This window comes from Leptonotus elevatus, chromosome 4 (assembly GCF_054856555.1).
Source record: "Leptonotus elevatus isolate MCC_2025b chromosome 4, RoL_Lele_1.0, whole genome shotgun sequence".
Classification (NCBI taxonomy): Eukaryota; Metazoa; Chordata; class Actinopteri; order Syngnathiformes; family Syngnathidae; genus Leptonotus; species Leptonotus elevatus.
This window is the reverse complement of record NC_141242.1, coordinates 22,578,935-22,601,066: the sequence shown is the minus strand read 5'-3', so window position 1 is coordinate 22,601,066 and position 22,132 is coordinate 22,578,935. Positions and strand designations below refer to the sequence as shown.

Sequence of the window (22,132 nt, the reverse complement as noted above, 5' to 3'; positions counted from 1 at the left end):
ACCATGCGATCAAGCTTGCTATCCTGCCGGCCCCACGGGACTGCACGCATTATAGTGAGATGGGCTTGAACTTGTTTTTATATACACGAGGAAGATGCAATGATATCAACAAATGCTATTGCGATTGGTTGGTAGAATCGCCCGGTGGTCATTGTCCTGGATGGACTTTCACTGTCCCCCCCACACAATTTTTTTCTGTAGAGTTTTTTTCTATACTCTTTATAGTTTTTTTCTTTACTGACTTCAACCTGTCCTGACTGTCGTCAGCAGCTGTTAATGTTTCTTAAGTTTCTGGAAGCTCAGTTGATCAACACGCAGTTGGCAATTTGACTCAGAAATAGACACAGTTTACTTGTAATCTGATTTGACAAAATCGGGGCTTCATAAACAATTGGTAAACTCACACCCCCAGCCCTTTTCTTTTTCCCTAGAAATGTATTGTCACTGCCACAGGAACAATTGAAATTATGCCACAAGAGTTTATGGCAATAGCTTTAAATTAAGAATTGTGTAATTCAATTCTGCATTTTTTTTATTACAAATATCTCTGTGTTACAACTTACAATCCTTGTAACGTTGTTTTCGGCATTATTTCCTCAGCGTGTGCCTGACTTCCTGTTGCTACTGGCTTTCAAGTTTACCATTGAATGAGTCTGCTGGGCGTGGCTGGCAAGTTATGCTTTGTTTCAATGGCTTTTAAGGCATAAATGAGTGTTCTCTACGAAATCTGCCTAGCAACAAGTGGCTGGCAAAACTTCTACCCTTTCCCCCTTTTACTTTTCAGCAAGTGACATGTGAAACAACTCTTTAGGTAAATTAAACATGTTGTGTTTAGTATACATTTTTGATGCCAAATAAATAGGATAAAAAAACAATAGTTTTCTTCTAAATAACATTTTACGTGAACTGTTTTCTTTGCAATCGTTTACTTATTTATTTATAAACAATAATAGCTATGAGCAATTTGTCTTTATATAGAATGTCAAGCCAGGAAAGTTGAACATTTTATAGCCTGTTCTGCTGTCAGTTTCTTGTTTGACGCTACGTGGTTTTGTTGTCAGCTGCTTCTCCGTCCATTGAAGAGTTTGGGGGCCGCACTCTTTCTTTTGTTGTTCAACACAACCGTGTGCCTCCACTACAGTCAAGCCCCCCCCCCCCTCCCTCCTCCCGCCAGCTTTCTTTTTCTTTTTTTTTGCCACCCATCCTCCCATCTCACTCACTCACTCACTCCATTTCATCCATCCAGGGTGACGCCAGTCACCCCGCCCCGTTCAACTCAGTCCACCGCGTTCATTTCATTCCTGCTCCCATTCCGCGCATATTTCGCATCCTTGGAGAGAGCCGGCGCATTTTACGCACTCAGCGCGTCCGACCCACAGTCAAACCAAAACCGAGTAGACGCTCACGAGTTGCGGGGGACCTTCCACATGCTGCGGATGCACCCGTGTTCGCAAAAGTGTGGGAATTTAGCGACAAGCAGGCAAATGAATCGAGGTAAGTTATCCAGGAGGAGTCCCCTTCTCCGCTTTTTGCTTGTAAACCACCGGACGTTCCGCTCCAAGTGCTCGCTGTCGCTTAAAATCATTTTCGTCTACATCGAGAGGAAGATAGACACACATAAAGCACGTTTAAAAATTTAGATCCAAGAATATGAAAGTAGTGTTTTTCGTGTGCGCTTCAGAGCCGCCGATGTCGCTTTCGTTCCACTTTTAGTTGGCGATTCCCAAGATATAAATGTTGTTTTCTTCCCAAAATGGGGCGCCTTTGTGCTGTTCCCTAACAGTTTGATCATCTGGCGGCTGGTTCGTGGAAAAAGAAGACGGCGGCGAAACATGCAGCCAGTTTACAAAGCTGAGCGTCAATGGAGGACTTGTTGCATCGGCGGCTTTTCTCTTCCTCCGCAGGCAGGGAGGGAGGGAGGGAGGCGGGTAGGAAGGCAGGCAGGCAGGCAAGCGGCAGGCAGGCAGGCCCCAGGCACCACACACGCACACACACAGGCCTCCCTACACGTACACACGGACACACACATGCACACAACAACACACTGGCCGCATAGTAAATACCCGTCAGTCACAAAACAAAGCAAAAAACCTAAGGGGGGAACGCTTTTAAACTTTGTTATCACATGGCGAACTCACTGAATTAAAATATAAAATAACACTAATTGTTGTGCTTATAGTCAGTATCCTTCAATATAAGCTAACAATCACCTGTTACTGTTATTTTGACATGCAATGGAATGGCTATGTTTTTGTCATACATGCGACAATGCATGTCAGGATCCCTGTGCACTGTACTTATTAACAGAAGTCTGTAGTTAAGCTATGGATAAGAAATACAATTCAAGTCATTTGTTTTATAGACTGGTGTAACTCACCTCTCACCCAAAGTCAACATGGATAGGCTTGCAAGCAGTGCAGGAAATGGATGGAGAATATTCAGTTTAGTTTGCATGGAAAATGTTCGTCATTGGGAACCTGTAAGTACAATTGTTACCTAAAGTAACCTAGTTTTGTGAGCCATTGCTTGACTTGCTCTTGTGTGGGTCTTTAATAATGGTTTCAGAAATCCATAGTAAAATACTCTCACTATATTGTGTAGCATACAATGTACATATGACAAAGATAGATACCAAAATGAAACACACACAAAAAATTGCAGGTACAGGCATATAAAACTTTGAAATGTTAAACGAGACACAGCAGCACTTAACAAAATTACTCACAAAAAGATACTAAATTAGATATTTAAGAGACCATGGATTAAAAAAAAAAGAGTCAGGCATTGTGAGACTTGACAGCTGTCAGTGTCTATCACTCATTTTATAACATTGCGATCAATCTGTAGCAATTTTCAAGCATTTGTCACAAGTAATCGCACATTCGAGACTGTAATTGAAATTAGACAGGTTTAGTAGCAGAGGCATTACAATATTGATAAACTAATGATGGGCATTTGACAGCATTGTCTTGCTCTGCTATAGGTTGTTTTTCCAAATAGATGTTTGTATTTCAATAATTATATTTAAAAAAAATCGGAATTATACATACCTTAAGTGGAAGTCAACCACAAAATTTACTTCACAATAATGTGCTGCATGTGCCCCCACGAGTCTAAACACGGCATTCTGATTAATATTGTGTTTGTGGAATATGAGTTAAGCAGTATAATCCACCCGTTTTTATCCATCTCAAGGGGGCGGCCATTTTGCCACTTGCTGTCGACTAAAAATGACATCACAGTTGCTCAGGTAACGACCAATCATGGCTCAGCTTCAGAAAACAGGTGATTCCGGACTGGTGGTTGCCTGAGCAACTGTGATGTCATTTTCAGTCAATAGCAAGTGGCAAAATGGCCGCCCCCTGTGATGGATAAAAACGAGTAGATTTTTCAGAATACTCTGTTTAGACTAATGGGGCTGTAGCCTATAGATCATATTGTAAAGAACATTTTTGGGTTGGCTTCCCTTTAATCACATGTAGACATGAGCGATGCCTCTGATCAATAATCAATCAAGTGTTTTTGTTGTTGTTGTTGTATGCTAACAGCCTTAACAGGAGTTTGAATATTAAAATAAGACAAACTGATGCTTTCATGTTTTCTTAAAATGCGGTATTTTTTGCTCCTCGTCTAAAATTTCAGTTGAATATTGTTGGTATTTGGGGATTTATATTCAACATTTTCTTATTATCTGTTCCTTATAATGATGAATTAGCTGTGAAAGTGTAACTATGTGTTTGTGTATGTGTGTGTGTTGGGTCATTGTCTTTGCTGTGTCCAGGCTTGGGAGTGTACAAAGCTTTTCAGTCACCCTGGGCAAACAGCCTCCCGTCGCCCCCCCCCCCCTTTCCTGCCCTCCCTCTCCACCCCCACCCTCTTCATTCCGTTGACATCTGTTTTGAGTGCTCTGTGCACCTGTAGACTGGAAGCGTGTGTGTATGTGCCTGTGAGTGTGCGCGAGAAAGGGGAGGACGATAAAGGGAGGTGCAGAATGCAAATCCAGGCGTTTGTTCAGGGTCTAAGCAACGCAGGCCGGCTGACTAACGACCATTTGGTTGGTGTGTGTGTGTGGGTGTGTGTGCGTGTATGTGTTTGCCTCTTGCTGTCCTGGCCAGGCAGCTATTGTTACAGCAGCAACAGGCGTCGGTGTATGAGGACGCACCATATGGCCTCTGTGTGCTTTAGTCACAACCGCTGTGTACTTGCACATGTTTGTGTGTGTGTTCATGTACCAAACCAATGCGGTGTCAGTATGGTGGAGTTGCTCGATGCAAGCTGCTCCCTTTTGTGTCATCTGTCGTCTCATTTCTTGACACAAGGACAAAATCTGGCATCCAGGCTTTTGTCATTTTGTTCAAAGATGTCAGATATAGTCTGAATGGTAAAAGTGCAGAATCATTCATAATGAGTTATTCAGATTGGTATACATCAACAGGTGATACAGTAAATCTGGGAATTAACCCTTGTAAGAAAAAAAAGGGTCCCTGATGGCCACTGATTTGCTAATTAGGATCACAATAAAACAATTTACAAAAAAAAAAGATCTTCTTTATGCTGGTTTCTGGGAAGGGTCCACTTCTTATATGTTCTTGGCTAAACCATCCATTTGGTCCCTGATTGATATGCAGTATATTAAAAAAAAAATATATATATATATATATATTATTATTATTTTTTTAATATACTGCATATCAATCTATATATATATATATATATATATATATATATATATATATATATATATATATATATATATATATATATATATATATATAATTACAGTATATGTAATGAAATTTAGGGAGCAGCAGACAGTTTATAAGTACAACAATGTTGAGTGAGTGGGTGGGATCTGAGGGGTGCAGACGGGAGTAGGTGGGGGATAGGGGAGGGTGGCTTTTGGTGTGGGAGTTTGGTAGGCTTTGTTTAGGGGATAGGGGGAACAATAGACATCCTCCTGGGTGGGGTGGGAGAAAGGGGTTCGTATGCTCGAGAGGGGTGGGGGACATGGGGGCAGGGGGTGAGCATGTGGCTACAGGAGGCCGGCAGAGCCTGTGCTAGCTTGTCGGACTGTCCCGGCACCCTGTCACTCCCCTCCTGTAGTTGTCTGTCTTTCAGTCTGTCTCCAATAGCCACTAAGGAAATTTGACCCACAATGCACCTCTTCACCTCTCTTAGGCTGTCTTTGGAATATCGGCTCTGATTCGGTACCTTTTGTCTTAGACCGTAGCAGACATACAATATGCTGCCATTATAGCTGTTTACTAGTCACTAATCAGCCTGAAAAGCCTTATGATCTGCGTTCCTGTTAGTCTTGATCAACAGGTAGTGTTTACTGCCTTGCCTCTCAGCTAATTAACGGAGCTTTTGGAACCTAAATGTAGAGAGACACAACTGAAAAAAAAGAATTAACATACACAAAACAAATTCAGGAAAAAATAATTGTGGCAATAAAAGTTATTTTTCCTAACTGCAGGAAAATGGTTTTAAAGATTGTGTACATGTTTAAACTATCTGCATTTCAGCTAGTAATCTATTTTTCATTGTCCAGTATTTCAATATTAGGCCACTTAGGATTTAAAAAAAAATTATACTAAAACCTAAAATGAACACGTTTATGCTATATGTGTTGTTGTGGTGATTTATGATTGATTCTGCAGAGTGACTAACCCTGACTGGGCAGCCTGAATCAACCTCTTGTTTCCTGAACCCAGCATGAGTCGAACAGGAAGTGGGGATTTCAGCTCCATCTTGCTTACTTTCCCGGCTGGCCGAGCTGACATGATAGCACTAAGCTGAGAAAGAGCTCGCTCTGTTGCTTGAGTCCTTCCTAGTCTAACCTTGGTTTTGTTGTCTTCACTCGACCTGGGAGTGACAAGTCAGTGTTTATTATTGTATAGGACCTAATCAAATAAAAATAAAAACATATCTTTTCAAAACGTTATTCATGTCAAATAAAGGAGCAAAGATTTTGCCTTTAAATTCTATTCTGTACCGGCACATTAACTGCTGTGTCAGTCAAGGTGCAACATATTATTAACCTGTTTCTAATGTGCTTCAAACTGCATTTCTATTTCAAAACACCATAAATGCACTGCATGATTTTTAAATACTTTTTTTTTTTTTAACTAATAAAGCAATTCCCAAGCGTCACTTTGGATTGTCATCCAATAGTTATGAGAATTACCTTCATTGAAATGTGAAAAAAATAATAATGATGAAACACTCCAGGAGCATTCTGTGATTTAATTTTTAACCTTAGAGTTCCTATTATTCACTCAATATAGATCTATTTTTTTTCTGGAAAAAAAAACCCTTGCAGGTGTCTGAGTTGAGTTTAGGTGCCTTGCTGAAGGCATACTTGCCAACTTTCCCGATTTACGTGGCAGACTCCTAAATTTCAACCATATATCTCACGTTGTTCCCGAATTATGATCAGTTATTTCTCCCACTAATCTCCCGATTTTACAGTAAAGTAAATGCTTTACATGGTAGGGAATATTTGACACTATCTGGCAACCCTGACTGGCTTGCACGGTAAGCGGCCTGTGACGCGACTCTCGCTGGTCTGGAGGTAGTGATAGCCAAGAAGCCTTGACTCCACCCAGTAATACAGATACAGATTAGGGTGACCAGATTTTCAAAATTAAAAACTACCATTTTGCTGAAAATCAAATATACAATCAATTCCCGGCAGGAACTTTTTGTTTTATTTCAAGAACTTAAAGCCCCATTTGAATGAAATGCATTTTAAGGCTGCAAGTAGCTGTTCTCAAATGAATGACAAAAACGACAGGTTCAGGGTTTCCCCACCAGTCGCCTCGAGCGCGAGTATAACAAAAAAACTTTTAGCGTTGAGGTGTGGGGGTTGTTCTTATCCTTCTGCAAATCTTAACACCTGAAAGTATCCAAGCTGAGCAATCACTCGTTGCCTGAAGGTGTGTTTCCATTACAGTTTTTCTCAAAAATAAAAGCGATATTGTAGTATTTCGATTAAGTACAATTTTGACTTGCCGGTGTTTCCATTGATGAGCTGAGAGTTGAGAGTTTTTTTTTTCGAAAATCACGTGTTTCCATTATTAGCTTGCTTTTGCGAAATTTGCCTTTTGCGCAAAACTGAGGGTAATAGAAACGTACCTTGAGAAACACCCTTTTTCAAATAGTTTGATATTTCTTTGTAAAATGCAGTTGGCCTGCTTGCAGGGTTTTTCCTGGCTCAAAATGAGACAGAGGTGTTATCATCCTGACTATGATGGATGACTACCGATACCAGGTATCGGTGCCAATACCAGTCTTATTTTAAGGTATCGGTACCCGCGGCGATGACCTATATCATTATCGGCTACCATCCTGCAGCCATTTTACGATCAGGGACTAGAAATGAGAAATGATATGAATACAAAGTTGCCATTAATTTTTGTCATTTTTTAATTACAATCATTAAAAATTAATCCACTAGTACATATTAAATTCTAAATATAGTTCAGCGTTGTTGTAAAACACTATTATCTTTATTATTATTTATATACTGTGTTTTTATGACTTTGGCGATGGCTGGAGTGCGTCACCTCTGCCTCGCAACCCAGAAATGGGCGTGTGAAACGGTTGCTCCATGATCTGTTTCTTCTTCGGTACATTGAAGTAAAAAAAAAAAAAGAAAGAAAGAAAAAAAGAAAGCTGTTTCTTCTTCGGTTGTTGCTTCAGGTCTTTCCGGTGAACTACTGTTGCTATAGCGCCTCCATAATGGCGCAACACTGCAACTGCAGTTAAAATACGTTGCTGCTGAGCTCAATCAACACAGCTGGAGGTGGCAAGCAAATTAGGTGGAGGTTGCCGCCTCTGAATTTCGTACACAGGAAGAACCCTGGCTTATAGGATTAAGATACATTTTAACATTACGTTCCTGATCATCACATGACTTCTCAATAGGGGTGCATGATCATCAGACTGATATTGGGGGAACATGATGTCACATTCATTGGTTAGCAGAAAGCTATTGGTAGCTGTGGGAAAAAAGCAGTTTTTGTGCACAGGTATCGTGCATGCCTGCTGTACAACATGTACAGTATGTTACTGTCGTTTGTATTGGATCTTCAATGTCGATGTAACAAATAAGTTGGCCTCCAATTGCTCGGTAACATCTCGATATCCAAGAGGGTTATACAGTAAACATGTTGCACTGATACATGACCTCGTGGATTGGGGGGGGGGGGGGCATCACAGCCACAATATCCTTGTGTGGGTGGTGTTATCTTTCAGTTCTGTGCTGGCTCTTTTTAACTACATGTTTGATTACCTTGATGATCATGTTGGTCATGTCGCTCTTCTACCAACCGTCAATTCCGGTTCTGTTGTATACTGCTTTGGAGAGAGAGGAACAGGAAATGACCAGATTGGATAAAAGCTTTAAGATTGGCTCATAAACAAACGACTGCACATACACTTAGACACTGTAGCATGTTTTCTAGATTTACAGCAGCCTCGGCCTCCGCCTCGTTGTCTGCATTTAAATCTGAATTAAAAAAAGCAATGATCAAGATATAATGGGCAACAGATGTGTAATGTGGCCGTGGTTGGTTGAATGCAAATATTAGATTGAAGAGGATCTAATTATGGTTGACGGATGGGGTACCATACTGTAGATTTACTATTGTATTGTGTTTGAAATAGCCCTGCATGTACACACACATACACACCAGTGTCTGTCTCGCCAATGCTCCTAAATTCACACTTATTAAATGGTGTTAGTGTACCCCCCCTGGCCTCTTATTGTTTTTGTGTGGTTCTGTGTGTATGTGACACACACATACTCCCCCATTCTATCCATAAGGAAAGGGCTAGATAATGGCTTCCTCTGACTCAGCAAAAAAGTACACGTTGACCAGAGTTAAACTGCTCTTAAACAAAATAGGCCAATCACTGCATTCGTGTGCAGGCTGGGACCAATTACCATGTGTGTGTGTGTGTCTACTTCAGCGCTAATTAAGACATGGTGTATACTGTATAATAAGTGTCCAATGAATGAAAGTCTTCTCACCACAAAAAAAGCAAGTGTCTCACTCATAATATTAGGTTAGTATTAGCACAGAGGAAGCATGAAAGAGTTGTTTATTTGTATTTTTCCACAATCTTCTGAAAACATCAAGTCACTTCTAATTCTAAACAGCGAATTAATAAAGTATTTTATTGAAACAGCAACATACCCTTACAGATCCATATAATATGGAAAAGAATTGGGACACCTGCCCATTATACTTAAATGAAAAAAGCTATAGGGGCGTCTATTCTTTCGGAACACCTTTTACAAGATTTTGGGGATTTTTTTTTCAAGATACCCAAGCAAAGATAAGAAAAAAATGGTGGTTTGCTTCAGGAAAACTTTTTTTTTTAAATATATATATATATTTAGATTCATATAAACTGTGTCATGTTGTCCTCAAAAGCCTGCTTATCTATTACGGTAATCTGTCGGGCCTGTAGACTTCCACATATTCATTGGTGATGTTACGCACACGTCCTCACATGACTGTCAGTTTACACTCCATCAAAGGGTGTGTTGTAGCCAGTGTTGTAAGATGCACAAGCAAGTGGCAGCATAACCTCCACATTTTGTTGCGTCTATGGCTGCTCGATGTTGCTGTTTGAGATTGTTAGCGCTTGTGCTGTTTATGACCTATGACAAGAAATGCGTGAATTAGAATTGGCCTCATTTGGCCTTAAAAGTGCTTAGTTTATTTAAAGTAACCTGTGAGAAACTGTAGGCTACCGTTTGAACAAGTACTGACTATGTATCAGTAATGTAGTGGAAATTGGGAAATGAGACCAGTTACACATGTTGATTTATAGTGTGCGGCCATTTTCTATTTACACACCTAAAATTACAGGTTAGGGGCCAGTGTATTCCCTGCAGTAAAAACGTCTGGATCGAGCTCTGTACTGTGCTTAAACACATCACCTGTAATTGAGGGCAGATAAAAGTAAGGTAGCTTCTTGAGTGTTTCTTTACAAAATGACATTGCCAACTCCTGGCCTGGAATCGATGCCTCATGTTTTCAGTTTGCACGTCCGCATGAAGCTAGATTTAGTTTTCGTCTCTACATGAAAGCCTTAAAAAAATCAAATGGCAAACAATGACCTTTTTTTTTTACAAGGTTATTGTTGTCATCGTATCATTTATCTTGCCAGCCTTTCCTAATGCCCCTTTTCCAATTCATTGTATCTACTTGGATAGTCATAGCAGAACTGACTATTGATTCATTTCCATAGTAAAATGAGGTCTTAATTTTAATACTTGCAGGGCTCCAGACCGCCTCAAAATGATGGTATTTTGCTACTAAAATTTGAGACTAAAATTTTCATCCACTCGTGCCAGTAAAACCAGTAAATTTGCTGATTTGTATTTATCATTTATTTTTATTACTGTTGTTGAATATTTTTCCTTGAAAAAAAATATATTTTCATGAGGGGCAGTAAAATTAAACAACCCAGATAATGTGGTTGCACAAGTGTGCACACCCTCTAATTACTAAGGATGTGGCTCAATTAATAAATCACGTTCAAACTCATGTTAAATGGGAGTCAGCACATATCTGCCACCATTTAAAGTGTTTCTTATGAATCGTAAATACCTTTAAGCTGTTCTAGTAGGCTTTTCCTGATATTTTTGCTGCCACATCTTACAGCACAAGCAGTGGTCCACAGACAAATTCGACAACATCAGAGAAAGGAGAAATTGATTTTGTGTGAGTTATGAGTTATTCCTTTTGAGACCAATGTGAGGTTCAGGGACAGGAAGTACATCAACAGTGGTAGAGATAATATTCTAACTGATTGAAAAATATGAGCTGTACATGAACAATTTTTGGCTTGCAAATTTGGCAAGTGGCAAGACAAATGGAAGCTCACCTGAATCAGTAAAACAAGTACGGTCCTTGATCTGAAGGCAAAATTCGACTGGACAAAATATTACATACTCAGAATAACTCAGTTTCATCTTCAAGGAAGCACTTAAGCATGACAAAAGTAGAACTGCTTTGTTTGCCTTGTGGATTATGGGAAAACCCGCCTTTATAGAACCTGTGCGTGTATATGTTGGAAACTGTTCAAACAGATGCTGTCAAGTGGTCCATAAGAAGAATTAGTGGAGGGAAAGGAGTATTGTACGTGATTAAAACAATCCTGACTATGGAGGCTTTTAGCCATGGACTTTGCATGCACATAAACCCATACATGTATTTGGCTTGTAGAGGTGCTGCAACAAACTAGAGAAAGGAACACCAAGGGAGAACGTGAGGGTCCAAGGCAGCTGCAGGATTGTGGCTGGATGCCCTGCGTGTGTTCTGCTGAGGGTTTGGCACTGACACCATGAAGCCTGCTGTCCTGGCTGGAGTGTCCCAGGCCTGCCTGACGACAACACATGCACACGCACACACAGAAGAAGGGGTAACTCAGGATATGAAGCCCAGTAGTCAGAGTTGATTGTTGTGTGACTAATGTTTCTCTCCAGCGTCCATCTGTTACTGGGCCCCTCGCATGCTAGAAGCGCATGAAAACTCTTTTTGCCCCCGTCAATAATCCTCATTATAAGCAATTCCAAAGACCCAAAACTCATTACAAGCTCTCAAACACGCATTGGTTACAAAATCATCCTGATACGTTAAGTGGGCAAATCAAAGGTAGATAGCAGTTGGTAGTATATAGCATTGAAAACTTGCTCTCCTCACATTGAGAAAGGTAAAAAAAATTAAAAAGTGCTATGTGTTAACCATGTGATGTGCCTGCCCTGACATACAGTATGACACAACGCAAAATTGTTTAAGTAGGTCAAAATGTTCTAAATAGAGATTTTATAATTGAAATTCATTGTTTGAAAGTTTAATTTTTATGAAGTGAACATCGCAAAGTGTTCAAGAAATGCATTTTGTGAAAGGTACACGATGATGATGACAGCTATGATCTCAAGACAATAGCAAAGCAATCGTTCATTACCTTGCAGTGGTCATAGATTTCCATGCGGGGAATCCCCGCAGTATGAAGCTGACAATTCCCTTTCGCTAATTTCATAATCGTCTTTATTCTTTCTGTAAATAAGCTCAAGTGAATTCTTGTTGCTATACGTAGATGTCATGAGTCTGACCCCAAATACTAACTTCTGATTGGTCAATAACCGTTCGTTCGAGTCACACGCAATGTAATCATGGGATGCATTCAAGATGGCTGCGTCTGTGGTGAGTTAATATGTTGCGCGTATCAGTTACAAAAACATGGAATTTTTGTGCTGATTGTCAAGTTCCTGTCAAAAATGGATTGATTTAGAACATTAGGCCGTTGTACTAAAGTGGCTCTTTCCAAGGAGAGACAAGTTGCCGATCGTCTTGCAATTTACATGGTGCTAATGAAGTGAACTGTCAACCAATCACGGCTCAGCTTCAGAAAGCAGGTCAGTCGTGGCCGTTGAGACCTGAGCAACTGTCCGTGACGTCATTTTCAGTTGACAGCAAGTGTCAAAATGGCTGCCACCAGAGATGGATAAAAATGGGTGGATTTTGTTGCTTAACTCATATTCCAGAAACGCAATATTAATCCGAATGGTTTGAGTAGACTAGTGGGGGCCGAAATCAACTGTGATTGGCTTTTAACACCCTTGTGATCCTGACAGGAAAAACGGTAGAAATTGATTGCCAAAATATCTGTGTATTATTTAGTGGGCTTACAGAGCGGCACTCACAAGCTCATTTATTTATTTTTATTTAAGGTTTCTTTTTCAGAGTTTTCTGACGTGAATCCGGTCAAAAACCTGTTTTTGTAGGTTAATGAGGACTGAGTTTGTGGGTCATATAATCAAAACAAAGACTTAAAAAGGATGTCTCGATTTCTGTTCAGACAATCCCTTCTTTAATGTTAATGTTGCAGCTTAAATGCTCAATTCCAGCTCTTCATCTTTGCTAATCACTATTCTTAGAAATGTAAATCAATGTTGACCAAAGTCGTATTTCACACTGGTAGTGATTGATGTCCGCTGGGTATATTATCACTTGAAGACATGCAGCTGTACATGCACACTTGTCACTCACACGGTCAACGCAGTGGAAACGACATGCAGCCTTCTGAATGAATGGATTGTTGTTGGACTGGAAAACTAGAGGGTGTTAGGGCAGGACAGGAGAGGGGATGGAAGTAAAGGGCAGGAATCTGGAGAGGAAACATAAATGGAAGTGAACAGAATGAGCGCGGAAGGGACACGAGAGGACAAACACTCGTAAAAACAGCACATCTCATTTATTGCATGTTCTGGGGAGTCCAAGTCCCACTTGCGGCCTTGTTTGTTCTTATTGAGTTATCATGCACTGCTGAAGTGCGTGGACCCCTGTTACATGCAGCCAAATGTAACATGCTCCTGTTGCATGTATGTTCATGTGCCCCCCCCCCCCCCCCACACACTCACACATGATTCAAAATGTTTGTTCATGCTGTGGCAAGGGACATAGCATGGGAAGTGTGAACAGTTGAGCCCTGACAAAATGACATGTTTGCCCAAGGAGCTGGCACTGCAATTGTGCATTGGTGTGTGTGTCCTCGTGTGTGTGTGTGTGGCGTACTATGCCAACCCCGCTGTTTACCGTAGGGGATTTTAGGAGAATTGTAGGCAGCTGGCAACCCCTTGTTTTGTTTCTCCTTGTCCGCTAGTTGTGGTGCGTAGTGTTTGTTGCTCTACTTAATGTATTGTCAAAAAAAAGATTTGTTGTTGCTCATGAAAGGAATCAATAATTTGCCTTCGATAGTGGGCAGATGGGTCTACTCTGCACTCCAAAAGGATTTCTTTAGAGCAGGGGTTCTCAATTAAAAATGTAAAAGGTCCAGAATGATTTTTCTTTTTTTGAGGAAGTCATAGATCCACAACGCACGCGTGGTGGCAATTGTTTTGGGGCTTTTAAATTTTTTATTACAAAACATTTATTTTATGTATCACAGTGATTCGTTCTTGCTTAGTATTACCCAATAAAATAAAATAATCAACTTTCACTAAAGGCGAATCAAGTGTCTTGGGTATTCAACTGTTCACATACATTTCAAAAGTAAAACAAAGTGTCATTTTCCTTTTAGCAAAATGATCATGCATTAGGAAATAGTTTCTTGTGCTTAAGCTAAAGTGACTTCCGGATTTGCGTAGTTATCAGCCAATCAGTGCATTGTTGTCATTGCAATGACAGCCCATAATGCAAGCTTGAACGCTCTCTCTCTCTCTCTCTCTCTCTCTGCCAGTCTAGCGCCAGTCACTTAGTGTGTGGTAATTCAGTCTCACAAACAAAAATCAAAAACTGTCATTATTTTGAGAATGTTGTACTTACAGTTCAGAAAACAACACCCATCTTCCAAGTTAACCTTTATTTTTAACGACATCTGTAACGGCATCTGTGATTCGAACTTGAAGTGGCCTGGGCTAATAAAGCATTGACACCAATAACCCTTTTTCCGTCTTAGTTGATTTGGAAACTGGCTTTCGTTATTGCCAAATGAAGTGTAAACCTAATTCTAGTTGTTCTGCTATTGCAATGACAGTGACAGACTTTATGTGCCTACAAGCAGATGTTCTGACCTCGTACCAGACGTCAGAACATAACAAACTGTTTATCAGGATCGCGGTTACTAAATAATGATGACAATTGATCATTTTGAGCTGTTCATTTCTCCGCGTACATCACATAAAAATGTCCTTCCTGTGTCTTGTTTTCATAGGCTTCCTGGAAACTTCCCTTGGATTTTGACCAACTTTTTGCTTTTCTATGGTTTGCCAACCAATTTTGGGGGAATATTTTGGATCATAAGCAATTTGGTCTAACCTTTAAAAACAAATTTGTTGCCAAGATGGAACGCAGCAGTTGGAGTGGCAGTGAGAGTCCCGGGGACGACATGGACAGAATGAGTGACTCTGGAGGAGACAAGACAATAGACGGGGACCCTGAAGGGGTGTGGAGCCCTGACATTGAGCAAAGCTTCCAAGAAGCCCTTGCCATTTACCCGCCATGCGGAAGAAGGAAAATTATCCTATCGGATGAAGGAAAGATGTATGGTGAGTGCTAATGAACACCACGTTGTTAAATCACTTCATGTGGAATGCTCATTCATAAATTGGACTGTTTATGTTGTTTTCATAAGTCATAGTCTGCAGTGTGCACTGTAGTAGTAATGCCTCAATGACCTTCCAGATTGGTTATCCACCACAAATTAACATCTCACCCCAAAGAAGCCCCCCCCCCTTTTGCTAAATTATCATGATAAACTATCCAATACAATCAGCAACTACTTGGAGTAGTTTGTTGATGCTCAACTACTCACACGTGGCCATTATAAATACTTTTTTGCTTTGACCATTTAAACTCAGTTGTGTAGTGGCTAACTAACAGCAACACCGTTTTGGCTCCCACCTGATGTTCTCAATTTACAAGATGTTACAATGTGTAGCAAGATTAAAAAAACAACAACTTGTTTCCACAAAGCAATGCATTTTGCAATGAAGTCAGTACTAGCTGCATGAATCAATTTGACTTTGTTCACAAATAAAGGCCTAACCCTAAGAGGCCAAATCATCTCTCAGTATGCTACTGATTTATTGAAAGCAGTTAAATTGTGGCTGACTTGAACAAATAATGTAACAATAATAAATGGCTTCCAGGTTCTGAACTTTGGAAATGATAAAACTGAGCTATAGTACAGTTACTTTGTCAAGTAGCAAAGCTCTTGAGAAAAGAACAAAGCACTTCAAGAAGTGTTCACTCAAAAGATTCATTCTTTTGAACGAAACGTTCACAAACGGCACACCACTACGGATTACTGGATTATTGGCAGGTGGTGGAAAATAGACTTTATGTGTGTGTGGAGCTGGGTTGAGATTAATGGGGCACCCCACACATATTGACCAAAACTGTTAAACGCCCAATTTTTTTTATTTATCTTTATATGTGAGGGTTCTGCCAATGATAAGAGAATCTTTAAAAATCCTTAAAGGTGTACCGGGCCTAAAAAGTAGTATCATTTAAATCTTAACAATACTCATCCGTATTTCAGAGTGCAACGGCTGTCAGAAAGTTGCAGAATGGCTGTAACACTGAGAATGTGTCTGTGCGTGTGTGTATTTACAAGTACTTACAGTGCATGCGAGGTAATGAAGGTCACCCCCTTAAAAAGTATGGGCGATGTCATAGATCAACAAAAGTGACTTGAGATGGCTGAACTTGTAAAAGTGACAAGTGGATATATCTGACAGTGAGACAAAAAACTTAATCATTCCCTCACTATCCAGCAAAATTGGGCATGCCATGGTCAAAGTAAGGAAACGGCAGACAATGAGGAGCTTACAAAGAAAGTACCGGTAACTGAGTTCCATGAAGTCCACCTTGGTCTGAGGAACATCCAAGAGACTTGGTGGAATGTCTTCATCCACATACCATTCATTGAAGATCAAATGTTCAATGAACACTTCAAACCCCTTGCTCAAAGACCTTCGACCAAAGCCTGGATGGAGCTGGCTAACTTCAATTTGCGTCGCGAAGGAGAAATTGCCCTAATCTGCATTTTTTGTTTGAGACACTGATGATGCTCAGACAGAGGTGAACCGGGCATTCAGGAAAGTAAAGAAAAAACTCAGACCATGTACATAGCAGGGTATTTCCCTCCACTGGGTGTAGAAAAATATAGTGTCCACACCACCACGTTTGTAGAAAAGAAAACATCCACAGCTAACCGCATGAATGCATTTTTAAGTACGTTCATAACAATTCCAGACCTTAAGGTGGCAACAGTTCCCCAAATCCTATCCAATCAGAGTACGCCTCTACCTGGTGACGCCGCTTCCACAAATTGGGCCTACAATGAGATGCATGCCAAGCCTCTAGGTGGCAGTAGTTAGCCAAATACTGCTCATCTCTTGACGTCACTTCACCATACGTCACACAAGTACGGACTGTCAGCCGCTGATATGCATATATGCAGATCAGTGCTGTCAGCGCACACAAGACTTTTTTTTATTAATTAAAAACATGCTTGTAAACAGTACATCATAACCGGAGCATAGAGGAAAACAAAGAGGATAAATACAAAATCTTAAAAAGCTTCACTTCTTTTTTAACAACTTTTTTTCCCACTTACTCATCATACACACACATACATACAAACATGGTCTCTCCCCGGTGTGGAAGCGAATCCACGCCACCTTAAAATAATTTTTTTTAACAACTTGAGGTATGTGATTGAGTGACAAATGTGTTTACTGACGGACGCACGTGACCGCGGAGCTGGAAAAATACGCAGATCTTCACTTTAGCCGGAGTTTTTAGAAAAACTTTGTTTGTAATGAAAAAAATCCCCGCGGACGTGTGGATGACAGGGCAAGCTGCAGAAAAATATCTCCCGTTTGCAAAAAAAAAACTATGTGTATACATGGCCTCAGTGCAATCCCAATTCTCCTGAAACACAAAATTTTGTGAGTATTGGAGACTGTGCTTGTGTCCAAATTCACAAGGCTGTGTCCTCCGAAGGCCGCATGATGTCACTCCCGTCGCGACTTGACAGCAAGCACGGACTTACATATGAATGAATTGTCAATCCAGCTTGTCAGTAGCACATTGACCGACAATCCATTCATGTGTAAATCAGTCATAAATTTGTGCGTGCTGTTGAGTCGTGCCGGGAGTGACGTCATGCAGACGACAAATTCGGCCTTCGGAGGACCCAGTCTTGTGAATTTGGACACAGTGTGTTCTTGGAAGACACCCAATACTTCTTAGCAGGAGTAGGGCTGCAGCGATCAAATATTTGGGTATGTGGATATCCTACAAAATTATTTTATAGAATAATCCAGTATTCAGATTAAAAAAAATTTTTTTTTTCCTTTTTGTTCTTCATATAGAACAAAGAGAAAGTCTCAAATTTCACTTAATAATTAATGACCAACTGGTTGTCATTTTTAGATAATTAACTTTTTTTTTTACTTGAATTTAAATTGTGCATTTTTCTTCTCTGTCGCCATTAGTAAGATTTTGGCATGAGGCGAAATGTTGTCAGAACCACATTAGTGATTTTGCCAGCTAAAACAGCACATTAAGTAAGCCAGGTTTGTTAAAAAAAATTGGAGCAGTCGGAACTGCAACTATGTCAGGCTGTCAGCAAAAGTGTGCAGTCATTTTAGCAAATTACTGAAAAGTAGCCCGGCACTTGCTTAGCGGTAGCTGCTAGCCACTAGATGCAAATGCTGACAACAGGCGTCGTGTGTCAGTGTCAGCATAATTATTATTTTTAGCATCCTTAATTAGCAACTGAATGTGATTTCAAGATGCCGTGTTGATATTGGTGGCAATAATATGATATATGACAGCAATATAAACGCCCCAAATATAAGTCAGGAAGATGAGTCAAGACTCAAGACAGCTGCCACTCCACCACGGGCACTGCGGGCAGGCATGAAAAACTTCAAAATAAAGTACAATTTTACAGCCAGTGTCCACAAGAGACTGCTGAAGAGCCCCTAGGGTCCCCAGAACGCACAGTAACTAGAATGTGTATTTGTGCCTTTGCGTGTGCGCGTTTGAACTAATCTAATAATGAGCAGATGGTCCTCTGGCTGCCACCAGCTGTGTCTCCCCCTCGGCCTTCTCTCTGCAAGTAGAGTGCTCTCTAGTGAATTCTTTATGATACTGCGTCATATCGGGACTTCTATAAGTAATAAATTAAGATCTTGGATCTGAAGTACTTCTTTCTCTCTCACTCAGTTGATGGAGTCTTGCGTGGGGACCTAGCTTGGTTGCGGTACATGGCCAAAATCCATTAGTCATCTTCAATATTACTCTCATTTGAAGACTATCATGCCTGACCTTTTAGTCTTATTGCGGATTTAATCTTATAGTGTTGCTTGTTGGATCCCAAAGTCCCTCTTTGGTCTTTTCCCAATCCCTCATCATCTGTGTTCTAAGCAGGAGTGGTCAGCTGCTTCAGCGAAATGCTGTGATAAAGCCAGTGCACACCACCTGCTCAGCAACAGGCACACTTTAGTGAACAGCTGGTGTGCATCATGAATAGGATATCTCGTTCGTATTGATCAGGTATATCCAAATAAATGTTGCTGCTGCTTTGTGCCTGCTGGATGTGTCAATGTTTGCTCACATTTTTCACAGTTATAGCACGATGAGGCGATATGTAAATGTTTTTTTCGGCAACAAGCAGCCTTAATAGGCCAGTGTCAGCATCAAAAGGCCTGAAAAGCATTAAACACTGACAGCAAAACCTCTCCTCAACTGTTAAGTTTGGTTACCTAATGGAGTTTGACGTTTACTGTTCTCTGAGGCACAGTATGGTGTGTGTGAAATCTTTAAAAGAGACGAGCAACATTTGGACAAAAATATAAGACAAATAGGGTATGTTTATGCCACAACAACCTAGCATAAAAACTAGGGGTGTCAGGCGATTACTTTTTTAATCGTAATTAATTGCATGACTTCAATTGTTAACTCATGATTAATCTCAAATGTTGTATCTGTTCTAAATGTACATTAAAATGTACAATAAATTTTTTTTTTCCTTTGTTTTCCCATGTTTATACTCTTGTTAAAATAAATGTGGGAAACAATGTTAAAATAATAGAAATATGTCTGCATCTTTTAGTCACTGATACAGTAATTTCCTAATAATTCATAAAATTGAGGTAAAAATATTTAAAAAGATGTACTGTACTGTAAAAAAAAACAATGTGATATTGATTTGTGTTGAGATCATTTTTCTGCCACTAATGCCATAATTGCATTTGCGAGACGTTGGTACTGACAGCTCAGTGCATTTTTCTTTTCATATTAAGAGCTTGTGAAATTTTGCACATTTTAAAAATTATAAAAAACAACTTGACCCCATTCTCCACAAATATTGCATGATTATTAAATGTATTACTGCTAAATTTTGATGTGCTGCGTTGTGACTGGGATTCCCCCAATACAAGCTTTACAAGTAAGGGGTGGTCATTAATCGCACGTTTAAAAAATTAATGTAATTAAAGAAACCTTAAATTAACTCAAAATGAACGCACTAATTTTGACACTCCTAATAAAAACGAATCTAATTGATTGCTGTTCACAAGCTGCAAAAACGAGGGAAAAAAATTCTTAGTATGCAATCCGTGGCCAAAGAAGCATGAAAATGTCAATGAAGACTTTATTTTATGGACTACCATTTTCAGCACTTACCCTGCGGCTTTCATTTGTAAAGAAAATATCCCCTTTGTTCTCATGTTGAAACTACAAAGAGCCCAAAAAAATTTTTTAAATCAGCAAATTCTGTTACAAACGGTCTCACTTTAACAGGGACATATTTTGACGAACGTGCGCCACACGTTTTATTAAGATGACGGCGGACTAACATTGTGTGGGAAAAACAAAACAAAAACACAATATGCCTTTTTTAATCTTGACCTAAATGAATAATGTGTCCATCTTTCATATTTGGTGCTTGTTATGCTGTCTGAAAAACATGTAAGAAAAAAAAATGTTTTTGAAAGTATGTTCTACTTAAGCAAAAACATAATGTATGCTCTCTGAGGACTCCTTAAACCATTTTCCCCACACCTCACTGTCATTAATGGTGGTTTTGTGTTCCAGTAAAGGTAGAATGAGCTGCAGGTGAGCAAAAAAAGAAAAGAAAAAAAGAATGCTGTAATATCTTACTGTGAAAGGCATATCTGTGGCTAAAGATACCCCCCACTGGCAGCAAGAAAATAGACTGCAGTAGAAAGGAAGGAGACGTGCAAGGGTAACGTGATGTACTTTTTAAAGAAATGCGCCAAAAATTAGGACATAAATGTGTGTAAAAGGGAGCGAGAATAACAAGGTGGATAATAGTGGATTGGTGTGATTATGTAGTAGAGATTCATTGTAATAACCAGCAGGCTAACACGCACCATAATCTACAGGTGAAGATGTTTAGAATGTGCCCTTTAAGTTACTGTACATGCCAAGTCATCCTTAATATACTACATTGAGTTGTCTTGAATGGCTCTTTCTATCTGACACACTTAAACTGAGTTTTTTTTTATGTGTTTTCTAGACTCAATCACAGTAGATCCTTTTAGGACATGTTGGTCACTGCATCATATGCAATTTCTGAACTAATATTCCACATATGTACAATGATATTCATCATATTTGGCTTTAGGGTATATTCACATTCAAGATTATTTTACACTATTCGGAAATCCTCAATCTGATATGTTGACCCTTTTTTGTACGTAATCTAAATACATGATACATATATGTTTTGCACATTCATTCATTCATTTTAAATGTCTTTAAAATGTAGGTAAATATGCAATTTTCATCATGTCCAAATAATAGTTGGGTTTCCATCCACCCATTTTTATTCAAATTTTCAAGAAATGTGAAAATAAAACTGACTGGAAACGCTACAAATTCGAAAAAGGGCCCAAAATTCTCATAAAGGTTTTTACACTTCGAGGGGGTGGATTTTGAAGTGTATCGAAAAAAGAAAAATGTGAATTTTTGCAATGGAAACACGTCCGGATACATGTCGCACGTTTTGACCGGATTTTATGCCACACGAACGATTGTAGTCCCAAAGCAATGTCGGACGATAAAGTAGGTATGTTTGGGATGGGGGGGACGAAACTGAAATCTTTTTGGAATTAATCAAAGAAGCGAATAGTAATGCCATTTTAGATGGAAAACAAACACTACGGTTTAATCAAGAATTACAAAAGAAAACTCATACGACATCATCGCACGGCGCAGTCGCTTCCTGGTCTTCTTCTTTTAAATAACGGGTGGATCACATCTCTATGGTGTATGTATACCGCCACCTATAGTGGCGGAGTCCCCTCTCAATATTCGCAAAAGAAGAACAGATGGAAACAGGCATAAGTTGCATGTCCATTATGCGCATTATCAGTAAATTCGCTTGAAAAAATTCTAAACAATTGGATGGAAACCTGACTAATTTTGGTAACCATCTGTTTAATGTATACAGCAAATAGTTCATTGCTTCTGTTAAAATTACTATACTTTCTATTATATCTTTAAATTGTTTAATTTAATCATTTTTTTTCATAGATGCCAAAACCATTTACATAGGTTAAATGTAG

At 39.6% G+C, this 22,132-nt stretch overlaps 1 protein-coding gene across 2 annotated transcripts in view; it reads left to right on the top strand.

Annotated features, from left to right (window-relative positions):
* The first annotated feature begins 1,254 nt into the window (after positions 1–1,254).
* Positions 1,255–22,132, top strand: part of LOC147176043 (transcriptional enhancer factor TEF-1-like) — a 43,146-nt gene continuing 22,268 nt past the window's right edge. Inside the window, exons 1-2 of one of the 2 annotated variants that reach the window (XM_086073852.1) lie at positions 1,255–1,494; positions 14,737–15,070. In XM_086073852.1, the coding sequence (XP_085929978.1) occupies positions 14,866–15,070 (205 nt within the window). In that variant the 5' untranslated portion in view covers positions 1,255–1,494; positions 14,737–14,865. The remainder of the gene's footprint in view (positions 1,495–14,736; positions 15,071–22,132) is intronic. The other variant, XM_086073851.1, reaches the window with a different exon arrangement.